The sequence below is a fragment of the Bos taurus genome, chromosome 22 (assembly GCF_002263795.3).
Source record: "Bos taurus isolate L1 Dominette 01449 registration number 42190680 breed Hereford chromosome 22, ARS-UCD2.0, whole genome shotgun sequence".
In the NCBI taxonomy this organism is placed as follows: Eukaryota; Metazoa; Chordata; class Mammalia; order Artiodactyla; family Bovidae; genus Bos; species Bos taurus.
Genome location: NC_037349.1, coordinates 48,278,691 through 48,303,038, shown reverse-complemented (window position 1 = coordinate 48,303,038; position 24,348 = coordinate 48,278,691). Strand labels below are relative to the sequence as shown.

General features: G+C 46.2%; 3 protein-coding genes across 45 annotated transcripts in view; 1 reads left to right on the top strand and 2 right to left on the bottom strand.

Annotated features, from left to right (window-relative positions):
* The window catches only part of NT5DC2 (5'-nucleotidase domain containing 2), a 51,484-nt gene extending 40,047 nt beyond the window's left edge, over window positions 1-11,437 (bottom strand). For both annotated transcript variants that reach the window (XM_003587635.3, XM_005222994.4), the window contains exon 1: window positions 11,142-11,437. In XM_003587635.3, coding sequence (XP_003587683.1) covers window positions 11,142-11,376 — 235 coding nt within the window. In that variant the 5' untranslated portion in view covers window positions 11,377-11,437. The remainder of the gene's footprint in view (window positions 1-11,141) is intronic.
* A 1,929-nt stretch (window positions 11,438-13,366) lies between these two features.
* Window positions 13,367-16,555, top strand: UQCC5 (ubiquinol-cytochrome c reductase complex assembly factor 5). The gene is made up of 2 exons (XM_002697019.6): window positions 13,367-13,753; window positions 16,451-16,555. The coding sequence occupies exons 1-2, from the start codon at window positions 13,594-13,596 to the stop codon at window positions 16,540-16,542; spliced, it is 252 nt and encodes an 83-aa protein (XP_002697065.1). The 5' UTR covers window positions 13,367-13,593; the 3' UTR covers window positions 16,543-16,555.
* Window positions 16,556-20,035: 3,480 nt separating this feature from the next.
* PBRM1 (polybromo 1) overlaps window positions 20,036-24,348 on the bottom strand; it is a 106,924-nt gene continuing 102,611 nt past the window's right edge. For all 42 annotated transcript variants that reach the window (XM_059879516.1, XM_005222979.5, XM_024982491.2 and 39 more), the window contains one exon: window positions 20,036-22,893. In XM_059879516.1, the coding sequence (XP_059735499.1) occupies window positions 22,721-22,893 (173 nt within the window). In that variant the 3' untranslated portion in view covers window positions 20,036-22,720. The remainder of the gene's footprint in view (window positions 22,894-24,348) is intronic.

Sequence of the window (24,348 nt, the reverse complement as noted above, 5' to 3'; positions counted from 1 at the left end):
ACTATAAATAGAACTATCACAGCACCCAGCAATCCCACGACTGGGCATATAACGTGAGAAAAGCATAATTCAAAAGGACACATGTATCCCAATACTCACTGCTCAAGTATTCACAATAGCCAGGATGTGGAAATAACCTAATTGTCTATGTGAAGTGAAAGTGTCAGTCGCTCATTCTTGTCCAACTCTGTGCAAACCCCATGGACTGTAGCCTGCCAGGCTCCTCTGTCCATGGAATTCTCCAGGCAAGAATATGGGAGTGGCTTGCCGTGCCCTGTTCCAGGGGATCTTCCCAACCCAGGGTTTGAACCAAAGTCTCTTGCATTGCAGGATGATGTTTTTTTTTAATCATCTGAGCCATCAGGAAACACCAATGGATAAAGAAGTTGTGGTACATATACAGAATGGCATATTACTCACTCATAAAAAGGAAGGAAATTGGGTCACTTGTCGTGATCTAGATGAACCTAGTGTACATCATAAAGAATGAGGTAAGTCACAAAGAGAAAAGCAAATATCATATATTAACACACATAACTGGAATCTAGAGAAGTGGTACAGATGAATCTACATGCTGGGCAGGAAGAGAGACGCAGAGAATCAGTGGGGAGGAGAGCGTGGAGTGAACTGAAGGAGCAGCGCTGATAGGGATGAACCACCATGCATTAAACAGAGCTCTATGGGAGCCGCTGTACAACACAGGAAGCGCGGCGCGGCTCTGTGATGGCCCAGTGTTCTGAGAGTCAGGGGCGCGGGAGGGAGGCTCCAGAGGGAGGAGACGTGCACTTATGGCTGGTTCACGCCGATGCACAGCAGAATCCAGCACAACACTGGGGAGTAATTATCCTCCAATTAAAAATAAATTAAAAACTGTGGTATGTATATACAGTGGAATATTATTCATAAAAAGGAAGGAAACTGGGTCATTTGCAGAGATGTGGATAGACCTATGTTGTTATACAGAGTGAATAAATCAGAAAGAGAATAAAATATAGTACATGAACACATATATGTGGAATCTAGAAATAGATTTCAATCTATGTGCAGGGCAAGAACAGATCTGCCAATGTACAGACAGGTGACACAGGAGAGAAGCAGAGGGTGTGGCGAGTTGAGAGACAAGCAGTGACACATAAACACCACCAAGTGTGAAGTAGAGAGCTTGAGGGAAACTCCAATACACCACAGGGAGGTCAGCTTGGTGTCCTGTGAAGATCAAGAGGTTAGAATGGTAAGGGTGGGAGACAGGCTTAAGAGGCAAGAGACAGATGTTTATTTATAGCTGATGCATATTGTTGTACAGCAGAAACCAACAAAACGTTGTGAAGCAACTGGACTCTAACTGAAAACTGAAGAAAAAAAAAAGAGGGGTGGACTATTTGGAAATGAAGCAACAGACAAAGAATCAATGTCTAAAACACACAAGGAGATCGTGGAGCTCAATATCCAAAAAACAACCAGATCTAAAAATGGGAGGAAGACCAAAGTAGACATCTCTCCAAAAAAGACAGATAGCTGACAAGCACATGAAAAGATACTCAACATTACAGATTATTAGAGATATGCAAGTTAAAACTACAATGAGGTACCACATGTTATGAGTCAGAATGGCCCATCACCAAAGGAAAAAAAAAATCCACTAACAATAAATGCTGAAGAAGGTGTGGAGAGAAGGGTACCCTCTTGCACTGTGGCTGGGAATGTAAACTGATATAATCAATATGGAGGTTCCTTAAAAAACTACAACTAGATCCACAATATGATCCAGAAATCCCACGACTGAACATATATCCTGAGAAAGTCATAATTAAAAATGACACTTGTACCCCAATGTTCACTGCAGTATGGGTTATAAGCCAGGACATGGAAACAATCTCAACGTCTATCAACAGATGAATGGATAAAGAAATTGTGGTACATACACACAGTGGAATGTCACACAGCTATTAAAAGGAATAAACTGGATCGCTTATAATTTTGTAGATGCACCTAGAGTATGTCATACAGAGTGAAGTCAAACAGAGAAACAAATATCATATATTAAGACACATATGTGGAATCTAGAAAAAAGGTATAGATGAACCTATTTGCAAGGCAGGAATAAGGACGAAGAAAGACAACAAATTTGTCCACACGGTGAGGGAAGAAGAGGGTGGGGTGAATTGGAAGGGTAGCTAGCACTGATATGGATAAACTACCACGTAAAAAATACACAGCTAATGAGAGGCTGCCGGATAACACACAGTCAGCTTGGTATATTGTGAAAACCAAAGGGGTGGGATGGTGACGGTGGGAGGGAGGGTCATGAAAGAGGGGATACATATATATATGCTTATAGTTGACTCACCTTGTTCTATAGCAGAAACTAATAACACTGGAAAGCAATTCTACACCAACTGAAAACAAATACATTAAAAAAAAAACGAGGTGGTGTGTATGTGTATATATATACATATGTATGTGCAAAGGAAAATTATTCAGCCACAAAAAGGAACAAAATTGGTGTACTTTGTAGAAATATGGACCTAGAGTTGTCACACAGAGTGAAGTCAGTCCAAAAAGACAAAAGGAAATATCGTATCTTAATACTTATATGGGGTATCCAGAAACATGATACAGAAGAACCTATTTTCAGGGCAGGAATAGAGCTGCAGATGTAGAGAAGGAACTTGTCGAAACAGTCCAGGAAGGAGAGGGTGGGGTTAATTGAGCAACTAGCCTTGACATATATACACTGTCATGTATAATATAGAAATCTAGTGGGGAGCTGCTGTACAACCAATGGAACTCAGTTCTCTGCTGTGTGATGACCTAGATGGGTGGGATTGGGAATGGGGTGGGAGGGAGAAGCCAGAGGGTAGATATAGATACATCTATATGATTCTCGTTGATGTGCAGCAGAAAGCAACACGACACTGGCAAGCAATTATTCTCCAATTCAAAATAAATTTTAAAAACGTGGTATGTATATACAATGCAATATCATTTAACCATAAAAACAAAGGAAACTGGATCATGTATAGAGACGTGGATAGACTTAGTGCTGTCATACGGAGTGAATAAATCAAAAGAGAAAAATATCATAGATGACACATATATGTGGACTCTAGAAGTAGTGTTATAGATGAACCTATCTACAGGGCAGAAATAGAGCCACAGGTGTAGAGAGTGGGCATGTGAACACGCTCCGGGAAGGAGCAGGTGGGCAAGCTGACAGAGGGGCACTGACATCTGCACACTCCTTGTGTGAAACGGACAGCTAGCGGGAAGCTGCCAGGCATCCCAGGAAGCTCAGCTCGGTGCTTCGGGAAGATCAAGAGGGGTGGGACGGTGAGTCTCTTGGGAGACTCAAGATGGGGAGATGTATGTACACTTACGGCTGACTGACACTGGTGTACAGCAGAAACTAATTACACTGTAGTTACTTTTCCATTGAAAAGTAAAAGAAAAAAAAAAGAATGGGGGAAAATATTTTCAGATGATAAAACAAATACTCTCCAAAATATAAGAACAGCTCGTGGAGCTCAATATCCAAAAAACAAACCAAAAAACCTAAACAGACACCTCGCAAAGTAGATATACAGATGGCCGAGAAGCAGATGTGAAGATGCTCATCATGAATTATTAGAGAAATGCAAGTCAAAACTACAGTGAGCTATCACCTCACACCTGTCACCTTGGCCATCACCTAGGAATCTACACAATAAATGCTGCAGAGGGTGTGGAGACGAGAACCCTCTCACACTGTCAGCAGGAATGTGAACTGCAGAGGGTGTGGAGACGAGAACCCTCTCACACTGTTAGCAGGAATGTGAACTGCTATAGCCACTATGGAGAATGGCATGGAGGTTCCTTAAAAGACTATAAAAAGAACTGTCATAGCACTCATCCACCCAACGACTGGGCATACACCCTAGAAAAGCATAATTCAAAAGGACACATGTATCCCAGTGTTCAATGCAGCAGCATTTACAACAGCCAGGATGTGGGAAGAACCTGTCTAGGGAAACACGAATGGATAAAGCAGCTGTGGTACAAATACAGAAATGAATATTACTCAGCCACAAAAAGGAAGGAAACTGGGTCACTTGTAGACGAATCTAGTGTACGTCATAAAGAGTGAAGTAAATCAGAAAGAGAAAAACAAATATCATATTTTAACATATACTTGGAATCTAGAACACCAGTACAGATGAACGTACTTGCAGGGCAGGAATCGTGACACAGACAGAGAACAAATTTGTAGACACAGCAGGGAAGGAGCGGGTAGAGTGAGCTGAAAGAAGAGTGAAATGAATCAACTACCACGCGGACGACAGACAGCTGGCGGGAAGCTGCTGGGCAACGCTCTGTGAATACCTAGAGGGGTGAGACGGAGGCTCAAGAGGGAAGGGATGTACGCGTACTTACAGCTGATTCACACTGATGTAAACAGAAGCCAACACAACACTGGAAACCAATTATCCTCCAATTTAAAAAAAAGATGTCTTACATATACAGACAATGGAATACTGCTCAGCAGTAAAATGGAACAAAACTGGGTCACCTGTCGGGATGTGGATGGGTCCAGAGTTGTACAGAGTGAAATAAGTCAGGTAAAACAACAGATACTGTGGATTAACACACATATATATGGAAGCTGGAAAAATGTTACAGATGATCCCATCTGTAGAGCCGGAACAGAGACGCTGAGGTAGAGAGCAGACTCGCGGACACAGCAAGACGAACTGAGAGAGGAACACTGACACATGCACACTGCCATGCGGACCGTGGATAGCTAGCGGGCAGCTGCGGTATCACACGGGGGCCCAGCTTAGTGGGCGGCGAGGATCGAAAGGGGTGGGATAGTGAGAGTGGGAGGGAGACTCAATACACATGGTGTGTGTGTGTGTGTATCTATCTTTATATCTGATTCACATTGTCTTATAGCAGAAACCAATGCAACACTGTAAAGCAGCTGTCCTTCAAAAATATAAATTAAAAAAAAAAAAGATGTGGTACATATAAACAATGGAACATTACTAAGCCATAAAAAGGAACATAATAGTGTCATTTCAGAGATGTGCATGGACCAAGAGCTGTCAGAGACGGTTAAGTAAGTCAGAAAGACAAAGGAAATGTCGTATGTTAACACATATATGTGGAATCTGGAAAATGGTACAGAGGAACCTTTTATCTGGGCAGGAAGAGAAACACAGTTGTAGAGAATGGCCTTTGTGGACACGCCAGCGGAAGGCGAGAGTGAAGCACTGAGAGAGCAGTGCCGACACAGCCACCCTGTGTGAAGCAGATGCTGGGGGGAGGCTGCTGCACAGCGAGGGCGGCCAGCTCGCTGAGCTGCAACGACCAGGCGGGGTGGAACGGGACACGGAGGGGAAGCTCCGCACAGAGCGGACAGAGGCACACTCACAGCTGATTCACACTGTTGCACAGGAGAAACTAACAACACTGTAGGGCAATTATACTCCAATGAAAACTAACAATATCAAAAACAAAAAAGAACGGCAGAAAACATTTGCAAACTAAATAACAAAGGGTTAATCTCCAAAATATACAAACAGCTCATTGAGCTCAATATTGAAAAAAACAATCCAATCAAAAAATGGCCAAAAGATCTAAATAGACAGCTCTCCAAAGAAGACACACAGTTGGCCAAGAAGCACATGAAAAGATGCTCAACATCACTAATTATTAAAGAAATGCAAATCAAAACTACCATATGGTATCACCTCACACCAGTCAAAATGACCATCATCAAAAAATCTACACACAATAAATGCTGCAGAGGGTATGGAAAAAAAGGGAATCTTCTTGCACTGTTGCGGGGATGCAAACTGGTATAGCCACTATGGAGAATGGTATGGAGGTTCCTTAAAAAACTACAAATAGAACTACCATACCACCAGGAATCCCATGCCTGGGCATATACCCTGAGAAAACCATAGTTCAGAATAACACATGTATCCAGATATTCACTGCAGTGGTATTGGTAACAGCCAGAATGTGAAGACCTAATTGTTTCTGGAAAGATGAAGAGGTATACATACATACATACAATGTATATATTGTGTATATACACACATATATACAATGTATATACATACACACAATATATACAATGTATATATACATATACACAATGGAATGCTCAGTTGTGTCTGACTCTTTGCTCCCTATGGGCTGTAGCCCACCAGGCTTCTCTGCAGGTGGAATCTTTCAGGCAAGAACACTGGAGCAGGTTGCCATTTCCTCCTGCAGGAGATCTTCCTGACCCCGGGTGGAACCCGCATCTCTTGGGTCGCCTACACTGGCAGGTGGATTCTTTTACCACTGCACCACCTGGGAAGTGGCACCACCACTAAACAGAATGAAACAGGGTCCTCCGTAGAGAGGTGGACGGATCTAACGTCTGTCATACAGAGTGAAGTAAGTCACAAAGAAAAAAACAAATCCCGTGTAGTGAGACATACATGTGGAATCTAGAAAAATGGTAGTGTGTGTGTGTGTGTGTGTGTGTGTGTGTGTGTTAGTCGCTCAGTTGTTTCCAACTCTTTGTGAGCCCATGGACCATAGCCTGCCAGGCTCCTCCATCCATGGAACTCTCCGGGCAAGAATACTGGAGTGAGTAGCCATTCCCTTCTCCAGGGGATCTTCCCCGCCCAGAAAAATGGTAGAGATGAAGCTATTTTCAGCAACAGAGACGCAATGCAGAGAAGAAACATGTGGACACATGTGGGAAGGGAAGTGGGGGACGAACTGGAGATTAGGATTGGCATACATATACTACCACATGTGAAACGGATGGGCAGGGGGAACCTCCTGTGTGGCACAGGGATCTCAGCTCTGAGATGACACATTTGGGTGCGATGTGGGTGGAGGTGGGAGGAAGGTCCATGATGGAGGGGATAAATGTATACACACAGCCGATTCACGTTGTTCAGCAGAAACTAGCACAGCATTGTTAAGCATTATATGCCAATAGGAAAAAAAAAGATTGAGGAGTGACAAAGGGGGAGTGAAACCGAGCAGGATCTTGTGGGGGTTCTGAGCAGGGAATCATTTCTGTCCCCCGTTTCTTGTTTGGAGGGAAGAGACTCCAGCCTGCATGACCTTCTCTGATTTCTAAAGAGAGATTCAAACAGTCACTTGCTGGGAAGGAAAAGGATGCAGAGATGGGAGGAACAGCCAAGAAACCACCTGAAGCAAGATTTGAGGAACCAGAGAAACTCATCAAGAGTAGGAGACCGGGGCTTTCCTGGTGGTCCAGTGGTTAAGAATTCCAGGGTTCGACCCCTTATTGGGGAACTAAGATCCCACATGTCTTGGAGCAACTAAGGCCGTGTGCCCCAAATACTGAAGCCTGGGCACCACAACTAGAGTCCATTTGCCTGAACAAAATATCCCACGTGACGCAACTAAGGCCCAATGCTGCCAAATAAATAAATAAGAAGAGCGCAGGCCCTGCACACACCCTAATCTTCACAGGAACTCCAGTCTTGAGCCATTGTTATAAAAATTCCTCAGTGATTCCTCCCATGTTGGGAGATTGTATTTCGATGCAGGAACCTGCTGGAAGCTTGCCTGGCAAAGCAACAAGGCTAATCTTTTCTGCTTCACCCAGAACTGTCTCCGAGATTTGATTTGGCACCAGTGCACAGAGGCTGAATTCTCAGCATCACCTCGAGCCACAGATCATTGCTAATGACGACAGGGGGACGTGTGTGATGGGTTCTGGGCCACTGACCAGGCTGTTCCCCTCTGAGGACACAATAATAGCCACCCAATGCCCTAGCTACTCCCAGGGGGCTGAGGAGTCCTGGACTTGTTTGCCTTAGTTTCCCCATCTGTGCACTGCGGGAGGTGGATGAGGAAAGGGCACGGGCTTTGAGGTCAGAGAGAAAACCAAGCCCTCTCTCTCTGGCTTGTGACCTCAGGAAAATCACCTCACCTTACCGTTTGGGCCTCAGTTTCCTTGTCTCTAAAGGGGAAATAAAAATTGTATCAAACTGCAGAATAAATAGGAGGGTCCCACAGAACATGCTCTGGGCAGCATTCTTGCCTGGACCCTCAACAAATGTAGGATTAAATAGGCAATGCCCCTGTGGAGCCCATACCTCCTGTCCTCAATTGCCCTCAAGGAAACAGGGTTTGCAGGGGGTCAGGGGGGAGCAGGCAGGACTAGGTGCACACACAGGGTGCCTTTTGGGGCCTCCAGATGGCCCCATTCCTGAGACCTCTAGCCCATTGCTGAGGCCCAAACAGCCCAGGCCTCCAGGGAATTAATTTATCTCAGAAACAACCAGCTGTGGTTCGAAGCAGAAGCCTGTGGCCATGCAACAGATATTCACCTTGGAGGCCCCTAAGGAACACGGTCTCCACCCCCATCCCCCTTCCTTTGGAGCCCAGCACAGTGCATGGGTGGGGGAACAGGTGAGGCTGGTTCCTCTGGTGGCCCTGGGGCCCGGCAGAGCAGCCCCTCCAGACTCGTGGGTGCAGATGGAACACTCCTCACCTGGGTGCACAGGAGATCCAGCTGCCTGCAGCTCTCTTGGAAGCTAAGTGCTTCTGCAACATCCCTTCCCAACAGTCCCAAGTTCCTGGGTGTCAACTGTGACTCTCAGTTCAAAGTCTAGTAGTTCCCCAGGAGGGGAGAGGTCTGCTTGGCAGTGCAACCCCTTGCTGGCACTGACTTCTGGCCAAATCCAAGCTTTCACCTCTGCCCCAGAGGATGTTCCCAGGGATGGACAATCCTCCCAGGAACAAAGAAGGATGGGGAAGCAGCCCACAGACTAAGCCTCCTGAGGCCCAGCTTCTACACTGAGAACACCATAGGTCTGGGGCCCACAAGGTCCCAGTTTCTTCCACAAGGCTGCAGTGGTGCAGAGACAGGGGAGGATACACGCTTCCCCTTGTACCAGCCCCCCAGGCTCACTGGTCTCACTGCACAGCGCCCAGCTTCCTGGCCACCTCTTCCCCATGGCAGCCATGAGACCCACTCATGGGGGCCATTCTCCTGCTGCTTCTGGATCCTCAACATTTTTGGCACCAGGGATAATTTTTTCATGGACAGGTTGGGGGTGGAGGGGATGGTTTCGAGATGATTCAAGCACATTACCTCTACTGTGTACTTGATTTCTATTACTACATCAGCTCCACCTCAGATCATCAGGCATTACATCCAGGAGACTGTGGACCCCTGCCTTAGAGCCTCCCCTTGCTCAGTCTCCACTCCAATTCCATGAGGTGGTCACATTTATTCCTCCATCATCCAGATGAAGAAATCAGAGTTTAGGGAGATAAAGTCACTTATTCCAACCCATCTAGCAATAGGCCATGGAGCTGAGATTTAAATTCAGGTTACCCCACCTGTCTCAATCACTGTGCCCCTTGGCCTAGCCTTCCTGTGTTGCCACATTGAGGCCAGGGTTGAGGGGGGAAGGGGGGGCTTGCCTGGGACCTGGCTCCCTGACAAAGTTTTGCCCACAGGCATCAGCATGCCTCTGGGGCTTCCCCGGTGGCTCAGCGGTAAAGAAACCACTTGCAATGCAGGAGACTAGGAGACACGGGTTTGATCCCTACCTGGGTTGGGAAGATCCCCTGGAGGAGGGAATGGCAACCCACTCCAATATTCTTGCCTGGGAAATCCCATAGACAGAGGAGCCTGGCGGGCTAGTCCATGGGGTCACAAAGAGTCATAAGTGACTGAGCAGGATCAGCATGCCTCAATGTCCAGAATCGCTCCCCAGAAAAAACAGCCAGAAAGGGAGAGTTAGGAATGAGGTGTGTAAGTCTGGTTCATCCTGGCACTCACCAGGGCAACTTGGAAATGACCTTGTCCTTATCACATCAAGAGGAGCTTGGGGGTCTATGAGAAGATGTGAAGATTCAGGTAGGCCCTGGAGAACTAAAGCCCACTAGACCTCCCTCTGTCTCTTTGCCACACACACAAAACAGGCTTCTCAGGCGGCTGTACAGAAGGTCTTCTCCGAGGCGCAGAGCAAAGACATCTCCGCACACAGCACCCCAGGAGTGTTCTGTCCAGGAAGGGGTAAGGTAGGGACCTTCCTCAGAGAAGGCCAAGGACTTCAAAACCACCGTTTCTCAGGGGTCTTGTTCTGCCTCAGCTTCTCAAGAGGTGAGTCCTGTCCACCCAGCACTCCCGGGTCTCCACACTGCTGGAGCGGAAGCCTCGGTTCAGTTACTTGGAATCTTCCAGACAGGACCACGTTTGTCCTTCAGACAACAAAAGCCGCGTCACTCCTGGGGGGAGGGGGCTCCTCCGGAAGCTCCCCTGTCCCTTCTTGGCCTCTTTCCCAGTCACCGCCACAACTCTGAGACAGGGGCCCCGGCAGGACTGTTTTCCGACGTAGGACACCGAGGGTCCGCGAGGGAGAGGCTCGCTGAGCGCCACCCGGCTGGCCAGAGATAGAGCCCGGAGCCAACGACATCTGTCCGCTGCAGCGGCAGGGCTCCCGACACCAGGACAAACCTCCAGCCCTCTCCGCCCTCTGGCCTCACCGGGGCCTCATCTGCCCGTTTCGCCGAGGGAGAGAGGACAGAGGAGAAAGTGCCCTGACCGAGGGAGCAACAACTCTTCTGGATTCCAGGGGGCTGGGACGACTTGGTGTTGTTTCTCAAACAACGCCTTCTCCTCCTAGACAGAGACCGCCGGACTCTAGAGGCGGCCGAAGAGCGCAGTCAGCATCTTTGGGTCGAGAGTCCCTCCGAGTCCGCTCCGTCCAGCGCCGCCGGCTGGTTGGCTTTGTCCCCAGTACTCCCGCCCCAACTAAGGGCCCCGAAGAGAACAAGGGGTCGGGGGTGTTTCCGCTTCGGTGGGACTCTGAGAAAAGACGGCGGGGTCCCGCCTTCCGGCGGCCGCTCCAGGAACCCCGGAGCTACTGAGAACCAGCGGAGGAACAAACCTCGCGCGCGCCCGCCCGCCCGCCTCCAAGCGTCCCCAGGACCACCCGCCCGAGTCTCCCGAAGGGCAGCCGGGCCTTGGGGCTCAGGAGCTCAGGCGAGCCTCACCACCGCGCTTCCCCCGAGGAGCGGCGAGTCCCGGACGACTCGCAAGCGGTGCTCTGGAGCTTGCCGCCGCTCGGACTACACCCCCGACGCTCCTCCCGCTCTGGCTCACTTACCGTGCACCAGTCTCCGCATGTCTTGGTACCGAGCCCACAGGTGTGCGCTGGGCTCGGCGGCGCCGCCGGCCGGCGCCGGGGCGGGCGCGGAGCGCGGGGCGCCCGGGCAGTGGGCGCCGGGACCCGGGGGGCCGCAACCTGGGCAGGAGGGCGAGGACGAGGCGGCTCGCGGCCCGCCGTGATCTCGGCGCGGCACCCAGCGCCGAGCGGCCGCCCGCAGCCCCGCACCCGCCATGCCCGCTGCGCGCAGCCCGCGCAGCCCTTGGCCCTCAGGCCAGTCCGCCGCCCCTCCGACTGCGGGCCCGCCACGGTGGCCTCGTGCTCCCTCACGGCGGCCGGCCAATGGGCGCGGCGCGCGGAGCCCGTCCGCCAATGGGCGCGCCTCTCGGCCCCGGCGGGGCGGGAGGTCCCGGGCGAGGCGGGGCGGGGCGGGTTGCCGAGCCCCTTCCCCCAGTCTCCCGAGAGGTCCAGAAGTCTGCGCCCCTCTGCGGAATCTGCTGAGGCCATGGCGGCTCTTTCTGTCCTCCTCCCGAGAGGTCGGAATACCTAAGAACGGCCGTCCCCGCGAGGCTCCGGACGGCCCGGGCTTGGAAAGGAGAGGGCCAGAGTGCTGCGGGTCTACCTGGGCCCCCCAGTCCTCTTTCTCCCTCTCTGCTACTGGGTCCTCCCGCCCCTTCCTCCACCCTCTGTGTTCCAGACCTCAGATCCTCCGCCGCTTCCCCCAGTTCTGAAACCCGGGTCTTGTTCCCCGCCTCCCGCCCATGACTGGCTATGCCAGGTCGTTTCACTCACTTACCTAGAGAATAAAGAGTTCTTCCCGCGCGCTCCCTGCTGCCAGCCCCACGCTGGGTGAGACCTGGGGACCCGCAATGCAGCCGACGCCCGCTGAAGCAGCCCCTTCGTTCTCCGGGCTCTGTGTCCACACAGGTGAACCCTATTAACGTGGAGCGAGGCAGAAGGCCAGGGCTGGCTGCGCCCGCCTGGTTCCTACCTCAGCAAATGGCCGCACCGACCCGCACCACTCCTCGCTTCCCCACTTGGACCTCTCATGCTCTTCTAGCACTATCAACAGGATTTTCAACAAAATTACTCTTTCCTGCTGGGAAGCACTCTCTACCCGCGTTTATTTCACTCAGATTCGTTATCTGAGTCCTCAAATATCCGTGTCCTGGGCCTTGAGCAGGCCTACCCTGCACCTGGGGCCTTGTCGGTGGAGAGCTAGCTAGACACTGTTTCCTTGAGGTGCTCTCCGCGGTGGCCTCGCCGGCTTTAAGGGTGTGTGTACAGTCTACTATTCCCTGCCCCTTGACTGAGGACCTACAGTGCCAGTCATGTGACGAGTGCTGGCACAGGATAATAGAGGCCATAGGTGGGCCCGTGGGGGTGGGTGGGTGCGGCCCCCGACCCCAGGGCCCCAGTGAACTAGGTGTGTGCTGAGGGTTTGGCCACCTATAAGTCTTGTCTGGGTGGAAGATGGGCGCTCTGTGGCATGCAGCCCGCAGAGCCACCAAGAGAAGCCAGAGTGGGCACCAAGCCGGTGTGTGGACATGGTTTAGTAGGGTTTGCACCAGGAGAAGGCAGGTTATCCAGGCAGCAGCTTGGGCCTGGCAGCTCAGCAGCGGGCCCTGCTACCTTCTAGAGTTGCTGCTTGATCTCTCTTTTCCAGCCTGTTTTTATATATTGTGTCTATAATACTAAACTCTCTTACTGATTCTAAGTTTTCATTTGATGTTCTTAGATTGTCTAGTAGTCTGGGAATAACGGTAAGTGCCCCGTACAGGATAGTTTTTATTAATGTTATAGTTGTTTGCCACAAGATGCTTACTTAGACTTTTGTCGTGCTAAAGTTCAGCTTTCAACAGTGCATCTCAAATCCTGTTATTTTTAGAAGTCTAGGCATCAGTTACGATCACGAAGTAAATGCAAGGCGTTGCGTGACTGTATTTTAGAGCATGGTGCAGTACACGTTTAGTAGTACATCAGTGAGCGTCATCACTTCTCTTAGGACTTTAAGAGAAAAGATGGCGGTGGCAGAGTAGGGGGCGCGGCCGCCAACTCTGAGTACCAGCTTGAACAAGGGAGGGCAGGGGGCGGGGCCAGGCCGACGCCACGTGGGAGGTCCCGCCCCTCGGCCCGCCCTGCCTCCAAGAGCAGGAGTATCTGCGCCTGCTGGGCTCGGCTTCATCGAGCATGCGCACTCCGTCACATTCTGATTGGCGGACCGCGAGTCCCGTCTCACCCTTGGTGGAGGCGGCCCAGGTTCTGGGTCCGGAGCTCAGCGCCCAGCTCCTTACCCTCTTCGGGCTCCACTGTTGACCACTGTGGAGGCGGTGCAAGACTTGGATTGCAAGGCAACCTGGCCGTCGGACTCAGCAAGGACGGGCAGGGCCGCTTTGGTTTCATCCGGGCGCTCCAGCCTTTGTTCCGCCTTACCCTCCTCCAACGACCTCCTATGTCCGGCATGTTTTCCAGGGCCCAGGTGAGGCGGGTTCTGCAGCGGATGCCCGGGAAGCAGCGATTCGGCGTCTACAGGTTCCTGCCCTTCTTTTTTGTCCTCGGAGGAACAATGGAGTGGATCATGATTAAAGTGCGCGTGGGCCAGGAGACCTTTTGTAAGTGGGGGTGCAGCAGCCTCCGTTTCTTTTCAAGCAAGCAGGAGGCGGCAAAGGAACCATTTTGCTGGGAATATTGTTAGGTTGCAGACCTCTCATTCCGCTCAGCGCTGAGCTGCTTTTATCCTGCAGAAGGGCGAGTACTGTCTCCCTCATTGGGGCGTGGACATCCGCCTGGGCTCTCCTACAAGCGGGGCGACAAATATACATTGGTGTCCAACCTTGAGACCTTCCCTGCACTTAGATGGGAGGGCACGTGACTGCATTCTGGACGCTGTCCTTTCAAGCCTGCCAGTGACACTGGGCCTAAGGAATAGACTTGCCCACAGCATCTAGAAGCGGGATAGAAGGGTATGTGTAAGCTCCTAATTGGCACGTCCAAACCCTAGGGAGAGCTGGTCTGCCCCGCTTAAATACCACTGTCTTTACAGGCCAGAGTCATGGGTACCAAGGGCAAGCACTGTAAACAGAGTGCCTGGCATTGCTTTGCTGAGCACTAGCTCTGTATAGGCTAGTTCCTCTTCCAGAAAGACTTCTCTAACTCCTAGGCCCTTTCTGCTTTCTCCCTCTCCAGAAACACGATCACTTGTGAACTGCCAACCCTCTTCTAAAAAATAAATTAGCGGTTTCTAAAGATACTTAATTCTTCTGTTCATCCATTCATTAATATTTAATAACCACCACTTAGAAGACAGAATAAGGCAGAGGGCTCCCCACCCCAGAACACCACCAATGGGAGAGACAGATCAGTTACTATTAAGTGTGATTACTTGTGAGGGGAAAGTGGAGGGAACATGGGATTCCTGGGTGGGGCACCTGAATTGTACTAGGTGGTGCAGGGAAGGCTGCCTGGAGGAGTGACCATGTCAGGGGGGCCCAAAGATTGTCAGCCAGATGAGGGAAACATTGGTGGTGTTGCAAGTGTCTTCTGCCAGTGGTAAGAGCAAACTTGGGGGCCTTGGTGTGCAAGTATGCTGTGTTTGAGGGACTGAAACAGGTGAGCAGCGTGAGGGATGGTGTGGTTTAAAAGGTGCCTGGAGGGGCCACAAAGGGACCAGAGAACCAAGACTGTATCCCAAAGGACTGAAGAGTTTCAAGCAGCAGGAGGTGAACATATGTGGTGAATGACTTTTTGTGGAAAGCACACTGGCAGGAAGACGTAGGCGTATGGTTTTCCAGGTTTGGGATGGTGGTCTAGACTAGGATGAGATGCTAAGAAGTGGCTAGAGTTGACACTCCAGAGGCAGTACTGACAAGGCCGTGGTGTTTGAGTAGACTCAGGAGATGAGTGGAGGCTTCTGGTGGGGCAGCTGGGGCAGGGGGGAACATAAGCAGAACAGTCCTGGGCTCCATTTTGCCTGTGCTGAGGGAGAAGATGGTTATATAGATAGAAGGCACATCTAGGCCTTAGATCTAGGTTAGTGGGTCACTCACATGCAGATTGTGATGAAAGTTAGAGCTTAAGCCCCAACATTTTAAGGGTGACTGAGAGTGGCCAGAGAGGCAAGGAGGGAAACAAGAAGGGTCTTTTATCGTAGAAGACAGGCAGTTTAGGAAGTTCAACTAAGTGGGTGGGAGGTAAGTTTTCTCTCCTCTACCAGGAGACTTGAAGATATGCAAATACTGATCAGGACAGAGCAGGTGGAGGGAGGCTGGATATACCCTGGCCCTTGAGAAGGGAGAGGATGGGATCTGAGCAAGGCCGAGTAGCCCTTGGAAGTCAGTGGGAAGAGTTCTTTACTGACGACTTTTCTCTCTGTGCAGAAAGAGTTCATGGCCATTTGGGGTGAGCGGAGTAGGGTCAGGGCCATGGCTGAAGCAACAGGATTGTCAGGCATCATAGTGGACCCACTTAGGTCCAACACCCACAGTGCGTAGCAAGCAGAGTGAGGCATGGAGAAGGAAGGAAGTTGCATCAATCTGTAGTTGGGGTTTTGAAGGTGTGTCAAGAAGCTGGTACTAGTAAGAGGGAATTTCAGCTGGTTTGGGCAGTAAGAGAGAACAAGGAGCTGAGGAAGTTGGTAAAGATCCAAGGACAGAAAGGCTGGTAGAAAGGGAGTAGAGGTTGTGGTCAGAACAGAAGGAATTTATTACTTCAGAGGAAACTTGCAAGATGGCAAAAGTTGAGAAGTCAGGATGATGAAGGGGGCTGTTGCTTCTTATCTGTTGGGGATGGTGTCAACTGGGAAGATGGCACAGGACAGGGTCAAGGAATCTGAGCTAAATGCCAGCATTTTCAGAGACTGAAGGGTAGTGACGGACGGCAGATGCCAGGGAAGGCAGTGGCAAATGGCAAGGCCCCGGGAGAAAGAGGGTGGAGAAGCAGCAGCCAAGAACAAGGAGACTGCCCTCACCTCCCTGCCCTGAGTTCCTGGGTGTGACAGAGAGAGCAGCAGAGAGCTGTAGGGTTGGAAGTGCCTGAGAGAGGACAGTTAAGACAGATGATTTCAGAGAGAAGTGAAATTGCTAAGAGCTGTGCTGTGACATGACCCTATCTTTGAGGATGCTGACTCTGACCCTGCTATTGAGAACTTTAACATAGTCCTCATTTAAATCGTGTTTTAAGTTGATTTTGGCATTAAACATTATTGTTGAGATTCAGGTGATAGATCTAGACTACTGGTTAAATTACTCTGATATGTATTTTTAATTCCATAGTTTCTTAAAAAATCTAAATCAAATCTTTGTTTGATACAGATGACGTCTACCGCAGAAAAGCCTCAGAAAGACAGTATCAGAGAAGGCTGCAAGATGCATCAGAGACTGAACTTCAGCAGTCAATAAAGTAAATCTCAAACTTCACTACTGCTTTCAACTCCTTTTAAAATGTATTTTTCAGGTCTCTTGTTCTTACACAGAATTGCCTTTATAAATAGTTTTTATACTTTTCCTGTCCCTGCTTGAATACTTCCCAAATCACTGATGCACAGCACTTGTGGGAAAATTATTTCCTACTGAAACAACGGACTCTAGTTTGTGAAACATTTCTTAAACAATTCAAGGATGAATCAGGATGCTTTTCAGTGTACCCTAAATTGTGAAGTCCTTTGTTTTAGGTAACCAGGGATAACCTAAGTTAATTTTTTGCTGAACTCAAATTTAATATGAATGAAAGTAAGGTCTCTACTGCAGGGTCATTTAAACGAGGATGACTATGCAGACTGCATTTCTGCCAGCTACCAATTAGTGAACATTTTCCTAGAATGCAAACACACCTCACATTGTTATGAACACCAACAACCCCTTCCCTTGTTTGACTCCACTAATATCAAGGGCTGGACCTCTGTGAGGACTGGGAACCATAGGCTTCACTACCTTCTGTGAGGAAGATGCTGCCTTCATCCAGCTGCTGAAGACACTGCTCCTTCCCCAAAAAAGTGAATCTTCACAGCACTGAGCAACCACAGACTTGAGTTAAATCAGAGGCTCAGGCTATAGGGAGAGTTTGCAATCTAACCCAGAAAAAGTTTGGATCAGGTGGTAGAAAAGCAAAGGCATCTTTCTAGGCTTGGATAACCACATCCAACATCTTTTCAAACAAAAAAATATCTACATATTAAAGAAGACTAAGTTGCAAAATCATTTCTACCTATTCACTCATGAATAAAGAAGCTGATGCTTAAGGCCACAGGTATTATCAAGTTACAGATCTCTGCCACAAATACACTGAAAACTAAGATCATGGCATCCGGGCCCATCACTTCATGGGAAATAGATGGGGAAACAGTGGCTGACTTTATTTTTCTGGGTTCCAAGATCACTGCAGATGGTGATTGCAGTCATGAAATTAAAAGACGCTTACTCCTTGGAAGGAAAGTTATGACCAACCTAGATAGCATATTGAAAAGCAGAGACATTACTTTGTCACCAAAGGTCCATCTAGTCAATGCTATGGTTTTTCCAGTGGTCATATATGGATGTGAGAGTTGGACTATAAAGAAAGCTGAGCGCCAAAGAATTGATGCTTTTGAACTGTGGTGTTGGAGAAGACTCTTGAGAGTCCCTTGGACTGCAAGGAGATCCAACCAGTCCAACCTAAAGGAAATCAGTCCTGAATATTCATTGGAAGGATTGATGCTGAAGCTGAAACTCCAATACTTCGGCCGCCTGATGTGAAGAGCTGACTCATTTGAAAAGATCCTGATGCTGGGAAACACTGAAGGCAGGAAGAGAAGGGGACGACAGAGAATGAGATGGTTGGATGGCATCACTGACTCAATGGACATGGTTTGGGTGAACTCCAGGAGTTGGTGATGGACAGGGAGGCCTGGCGTGCTGCAGTTCATGGGGTCGCAGAGTCGGACACAACTGAGCGACTGAACTGAACTGAAGGGATTTAAGTCAGTTCATTTATGTTAGAACCAATTTAGTATAAATAAAGAGCCACTCACCACTCACCTCATTCAAGTACTACTGAGCCACTGCTCAGACGTGGCTTGACTATGAAGACCAGTGATGACCAATAGCACCTGGGGGAGGAATGTAGTCTTCACTTGCACTTTTGTCACAAGAGTTCCTGGTGACCTTAAACCTCACGGTTATTTTAATGACTAGATTATTGCACAATACATTTAAATTGTGGCCTAACTCCATTTTTCCACCCGGCCCCAGTTTTAGAAGTTTAATACTTTGTACATACATAAATATGTAGCATATATACCTTTTACAAAGAGAAGTTGTAAATGCTAGTAAAACCATCAGCTACCTTCTGTGTCTGCTGTGGTTTCCTTCCCGCTTCCATCCCAGAAACAATCTCCAGTCTGAAATTTGTGCCTAACTTCCCTAGAGTTTTCCTCATCATCTTTTTAAAATACAAGTACTGGAGTGCTGATTTAAGACAACAAACCTTTGAAGATGACACAACAATGTCTGACATCAAGGGAAGTAGACTAGCAAAGCAATTACTGTATTAAATTGAAGACACTTTCAAAGCACATTAATTTGGATGGTACAGAACTAATTTTTGTTAAACCATTGTGGAGGCTTTTACCTTTGCCTCAATTTTTTTAAGCCTTCTACTAAAGGAATATGACTATGCACTTATCAGACACTAGGGTTATTTAAGGGAGCTGTAATAGTTTAAAGAGCAATGCTCTTATAAGCAGCTTACAGAAGTGCAGTGCCCCCTACTGTGAACTACACCCACAAAGAACTTACATTTAAAAACCAGGATACTTTAGGATAACAAAAGCTAGAAGTCGATGTCCACTGGGGTGCTGGGGGAACTACCTGGGCTTTGGAACTTCACTTTATCATCTGAATGGATAGGGAAAGGACCCAGGCACAGAGTAAATACTCAGTAATGGAGGGCTCTCTGTGTTCATCTAGCAGTCCCATTTTGGAAATCTTGCCTGGATCTCTGAAGTTATAGCAATTCAATTAATCTGTTTTTAGAAGTTTGGATTTTTCACACTGAGTTACTTTTCTTTTTAAAAAAAAGAAAATACACTTGGACCACGGTGTTTTCCAAAACAATTTCTCTCCTAATAAAGTATGTGTGTGCTTTAGTCTTCATACATTTATGCGCAATCCACAAGATGTGCATTCTACATCTATTTGGGGAATAGATAATTTGTTCAGGTCTGAACTTTGATTCAGCTGACCTAGCAGACTTCTGAATGAAGAGGGAATTGAGTAATACTTAGCAGTCTTGCTCAGAGTATGTAGCTGGAATGTTTAACTATACATCAACCATCCTTTACAGTATGTTCATGACCACAGATGGCAGGACAGTCCTAAACTCTTAGGAGAACAGAACCACAGGGATTTGCAAAGTGATATTAGAGGAAAACAGTTGGTTGACTTTACCAGCACTTTCTGTTAAAATTGTGGCCATTTTCTAGGAGCTTATAAGCATGATAAAAGTATTTCCAGGCCATTAGTCTCCTCTGGCCACACATCTACTTGAAATGGGTTACAGTGATTTATGATACAGGACATGCTGCCTTACCTTCCACCATCAGTAACAACTCCCTCTGCGACTTTAACTTCAACCTTTGCTGAGGACATGTTAGGAATCCCTGACTGTCAGTCTGAGAGGTGTGACATGGGCACATCAGGCTGTGGCCTGATTATACTTGGCTTCTGTGTTAATGCAGCCTGAGCCCTGGACCAGGGTCGGGACACTGACTTTTGCCTGTACCTGAGGAGCGCTTTTCCTTTAAATTGGCAGCCGTACCCCTGTCAGCATAAAATCAAGGTTTGCAGGAATTAAACCTGCTTGAAACTAAACATCTGTCTGACACAAGCTTTAACAGAACAACCAAACCTGGTTAATCCCAATCACTTTGCAAACTCCATTTTTATTTGGATTAAAAAGCTTTAGATGAACAAACATATGATACATACATATTGTAAGACTAGTTACCACTTGAACCTTTTTTGATACAGAAGTTAGAATAAACCAAGTTTTAATCAGGTTTGAAAATGTTCAAATTCAAAAGTCAACACCACCAATTTGGAGATTTTACACAAAGAAGAGTCCCCTCTTAATCTTCCTCACAGGAAGAAAAGGAGGAGGGCAGTTCAAAAAACAAAGCAATTCAAGGCCTTTTAAATCAGTTAGCTGACATACTGTTTTAAACCTATAGGTCTTTCCCCCCACATAAACAAAATTCTTTTCCACATGAACTTACATTTTGAAAACATTTAGGCTATTATACTTTCTAAGCCATATCACTACGGTTCCTAAAGCTCACGGAAAAAAAAAAATGTATAGTTCACGTGTACCTTTTAAAGTCCATACGTTTTTTTTTCTTTTTGGAAGATGGCTGACCTCAAATCTTATATCCTAAAATATTAACTGATATTCTCCAAGTCAATATACAGAAAGACATGATTCTAAAATAAATACATAGAGTTTAAAAAACAACAACAACAACAACAACAACAACAACACTTCCTTAGGGCCTGCCTCGTGGCCCTCTGGCCCGGCTCTGCACTGCCTTAGGGAAGCCCCTGGCTGGATCTATGGTTCCTACAGCACCTCTAGACAGGGAAGGAGCCTGGAGGAGGAGTGCTCTGGCTTCTACTGCCCCACATAGCCCACAGTGAAGAGTTTTTAGAGGCTTCCCAAAAGAAGTCTCTTCCAGACCTTAAAAAGGGAAATAAGATGGGTGCATGAAATAAATAAATAACTTAACCAAAATTAAATTTCAGGTTCTTTGGTGTAATTCAAGGATGCCTAGAAATAAAATAATCTGATTGTATTATACAGTCCATGATGAAATGGCCCAAATAACCAGGAACTGAAGATTTCTTTATCCGATTCAGTTGAACAATAAGGTACTGACATACTACTGCAAAACATTTCTTAAAATTCAGAATTATTTAAAATACTTGATGCAAATTGAGATCCAGTGGTTGACTATAAGTAATTAAGATACAAGGACCTTCTGTATTTAAAGTATCTAGATACAAAGAGACTTTTTTCCATTCTGTACTCTTTTGTCCCCATGATTTAGTAAGAATAGTGATTAAATATCCAGGTATTGATTCATACCAGATTAAAAGAAAAAAGTGTCCTCTAAGAATCACTCAATTTACAAATAGCAGTGGAAGCTTCACTACAATGGCAACCATCTTGCTACAACAAAGCAGGTTTCAAAAATGCTGACTGAAATACTGTTCCACGTTTGATGTTTTCTACCTGTCTGAGCATTATATATTGCCTCCAATTGTTTTTTTCCAGGATCATATAAGAGAGACAGGGTCATCAAACCTAAGTGTTTGGGATCTATAATATTCTTTTTAGTGAGCATTTTCTGAAATTATGAGTCCCTTCTGAAATTCAAAAGCACAAGCTACATTTTAAAATTATTTCAGAAAATCTTAAACTTCTGGTTGAGAATTACAACCTGAAACTTTGGAGGAAAAAAGAAAAAAAAGCCACATCTGATGAGGAAATAAAGCATACTAAAACATATTTGCCTATGCAGGCAATTCAGCCTCTTACAATTATGCTTCTGAAACAGCCCATATCCAGTTAATGCACTCCCCTCCCTAAGTTAGGTTAGGTGTTATGTTTAATAAATCACCCTCCAGCACACCTCAATACCTTCTTCAAGATGAACTTCCATTGTTTCAGTGTAAGAGATTTGAAGTTTTAAATCGTCTTAACATGTATAGGCATAAATTGTGAATTCATTATAAAAAGATCAAGAGTACCCTTAAACTTACCTGCCAAGACTAAACATAATTCAGGGTTGTGCACATGTTCTGCAAAGGTAACTGACACTACAGATGTCTAACTCAGAGCAAGAAAAAGTGCTTTCTCCCTCCGGGTGTCCGGGAGATGCACTAGTTACAGAAGACTGCACAGAGCTAACTTCAGATTTCTGAGTTACTAGAGCAAATGTGCCACGTCTGTCAAACATCTATCAAGTAACTAACAACCTTTTACTTTACCTGGAAGAAACAGTTTTTGCAAAAGTGGCTGAAGATATTTAGGCACATGAAACAGACACAAGTACACCCCCTTCTCTAAGATGTAAACTAGGACCAACTTCACATTTCATGTCAACTTAAACTAATCTGTAAACTCTTTTGTATGTGTTTTTTTTTTTCCATTTTGTTTGTTATTTAAAAAACAAACAAAAATACCAACCAAAAAAATGAAAAACAAAAACCCCAAGCCAAGACAAAACCTCTGGTGGTTTCAGCTCTATGGCAACAAGTAAAAAGGTAAAACTCCGAGTCTAAATATACAACCAATTATGAAACTGGTTTTAAACGAAGGAAACATATGCAAAAAAAATCTTTGTGTATTTGATAAAGTCAACTTAATATAACAAAAACAAATTGAAATAGCTTATTAAAAGTGTCCTTATATAAAAATGGCCTTGTGATGTACAGTAAAATGCAATAAAAATTGTCATCCTTTTTATCTCCCCCCACCCCCAGTAACTAAAATGGCTACTGTTCCACAAAACTCTCTATGCTTCTATAAAAGAAAAGTAATTGACGTGATTAAAGGTTTTCTAGATTGTATGCTTGGCGAATGTTGAGGGTGTCTCGGAGCATCAGATCCCGAAGGCGCCATAGGGCATCTGCCATGGTGGTGTGGGCCCCTTTACTTTTTAGCCAGTGAGAGGGAAGGCGGCTCTCCTGTTCTTTCGACAGATGGACATCACGTCTTCGAGCTGAAAATGGAAGTGTGGACAGAGAAATGTAAACATCAGTCCTAAGGTCTGACAGACTTATTGAAATGTGAAACATTTGCTGTTTATTAAATATTATGAAATTAACTCTACAGAATATTTCCCAGAAAATTTCATATATTGTTTTATAGGCATCTTGTTTTTTTTTTTTAAGTTTCTTTTACTTATTTGCCACACACAGTAAAATGCTGGCATGCATATTTGCATGGCACATGGGGTCTTAGTTACCTGACCAGGGATCGAACCCAGCCCCCTGTAGTGGAAGCCTGGATTCCTAACCACTGGACCACCAGGGAAATCTCTGACATCTTGGTTTTTAGAAAACTATTTTACTTAGGTATGAGTCAACCTAGCCAAGGATGTCTCATTTCATGCTTTACAGTTTAGAAATTTTCTAATTTCTAACAGTTACTTCACAAGAGCTGCACAATGTAACAAAATTACTAGAACTGGGAACATAAGAGTTGCACAAACAGCTAAAAGATCTGACCACTAGTATTTTGTTGTAAGCACTTGTGATATTTAATAACTTCAATACTAACAAAAATTCCTAAAAAGGTAAATGTGAGGAAAGGGAAAACTACTACTCTTAAAAGAAATCAATGATCAAATCTGGCTTAGAAATGAAGGATGAATTGTTGATGTTTAGTCGTCAAGTCATTCTTTTGTGACTCCATGAATTATAGCCCTCCAGGCTCCTCTGTCCATGGAATTTCCCAGGCAAGAATACTGGAGTAGGTTACCATTTCCTTTTTCAGGGGACCTTCCTGACCCTGAAATCAAACCTGCATCTCCTGCATTGGCAGGTGATTTCTTTACCACTGAGCCACCCGGGAAGCCCCTGAAGAATGGATGGAAACTTCTGAATTTCTTTGGAAACTTGGCAAGTTATTTCAGTATGTACTGAAAATATGTTAAGCCTGCTGAACTAAATGAGTAACTTGACAGATTAGAAACATGTCTTCCAATAATACTTTTATCTTTTTTAAAATTTGAGATGAAATAATTTTTAATTTGCCCAAATACATCTATGCTATGCCCAAATGCCTGAAAAGTAGTTGAAAAAATTCAGAATATACTTATTGAGATAGCATTGATGTTTATGATAAAATGAAGCTTTGAAACTCAGCCAAAAAAAAAAAATTTCAGTATATGATATCAATATACAAAACTGCAAAATGCTTCAGCTAAATATATATTTTACTTAAAAAGGCCTTCCTCAGGTTTGGTTCCAGATCACAATAAAGCAAATCGCATTAAATTGTTTCCCAAGTGCAAGTAAAAGTTCCATTTATTCTATACCGTAGCCTATTAAGTGTGTTACATAGCGTCAGGTCTAAAAAAGCAACACAGGTACCTTAATTTTAAAAGACTACATTGCTAAAAACTATCAGCCATCATCTGAGCCCTCAGCAGGCTGTAATCATTTTATAATGG

Bases quoted from the DNA above. Each gene is read 5' to 3' on its own strand.
- UQCC5 (XM_002697019.6), top strand. From the start codon at position 13,594: ATGTCCGGCATGTTTTCCAGGGCCCAGGTGAGGCGGGTTCTGCAGCGG. The intron at 13,754-16,450 runs GTAAGTGGGGGT...TGTTTGATACAG, and splicing joins CGTGGGCCAGGAGACCTTTT to ATGACGTCTACCGCAGAAAA.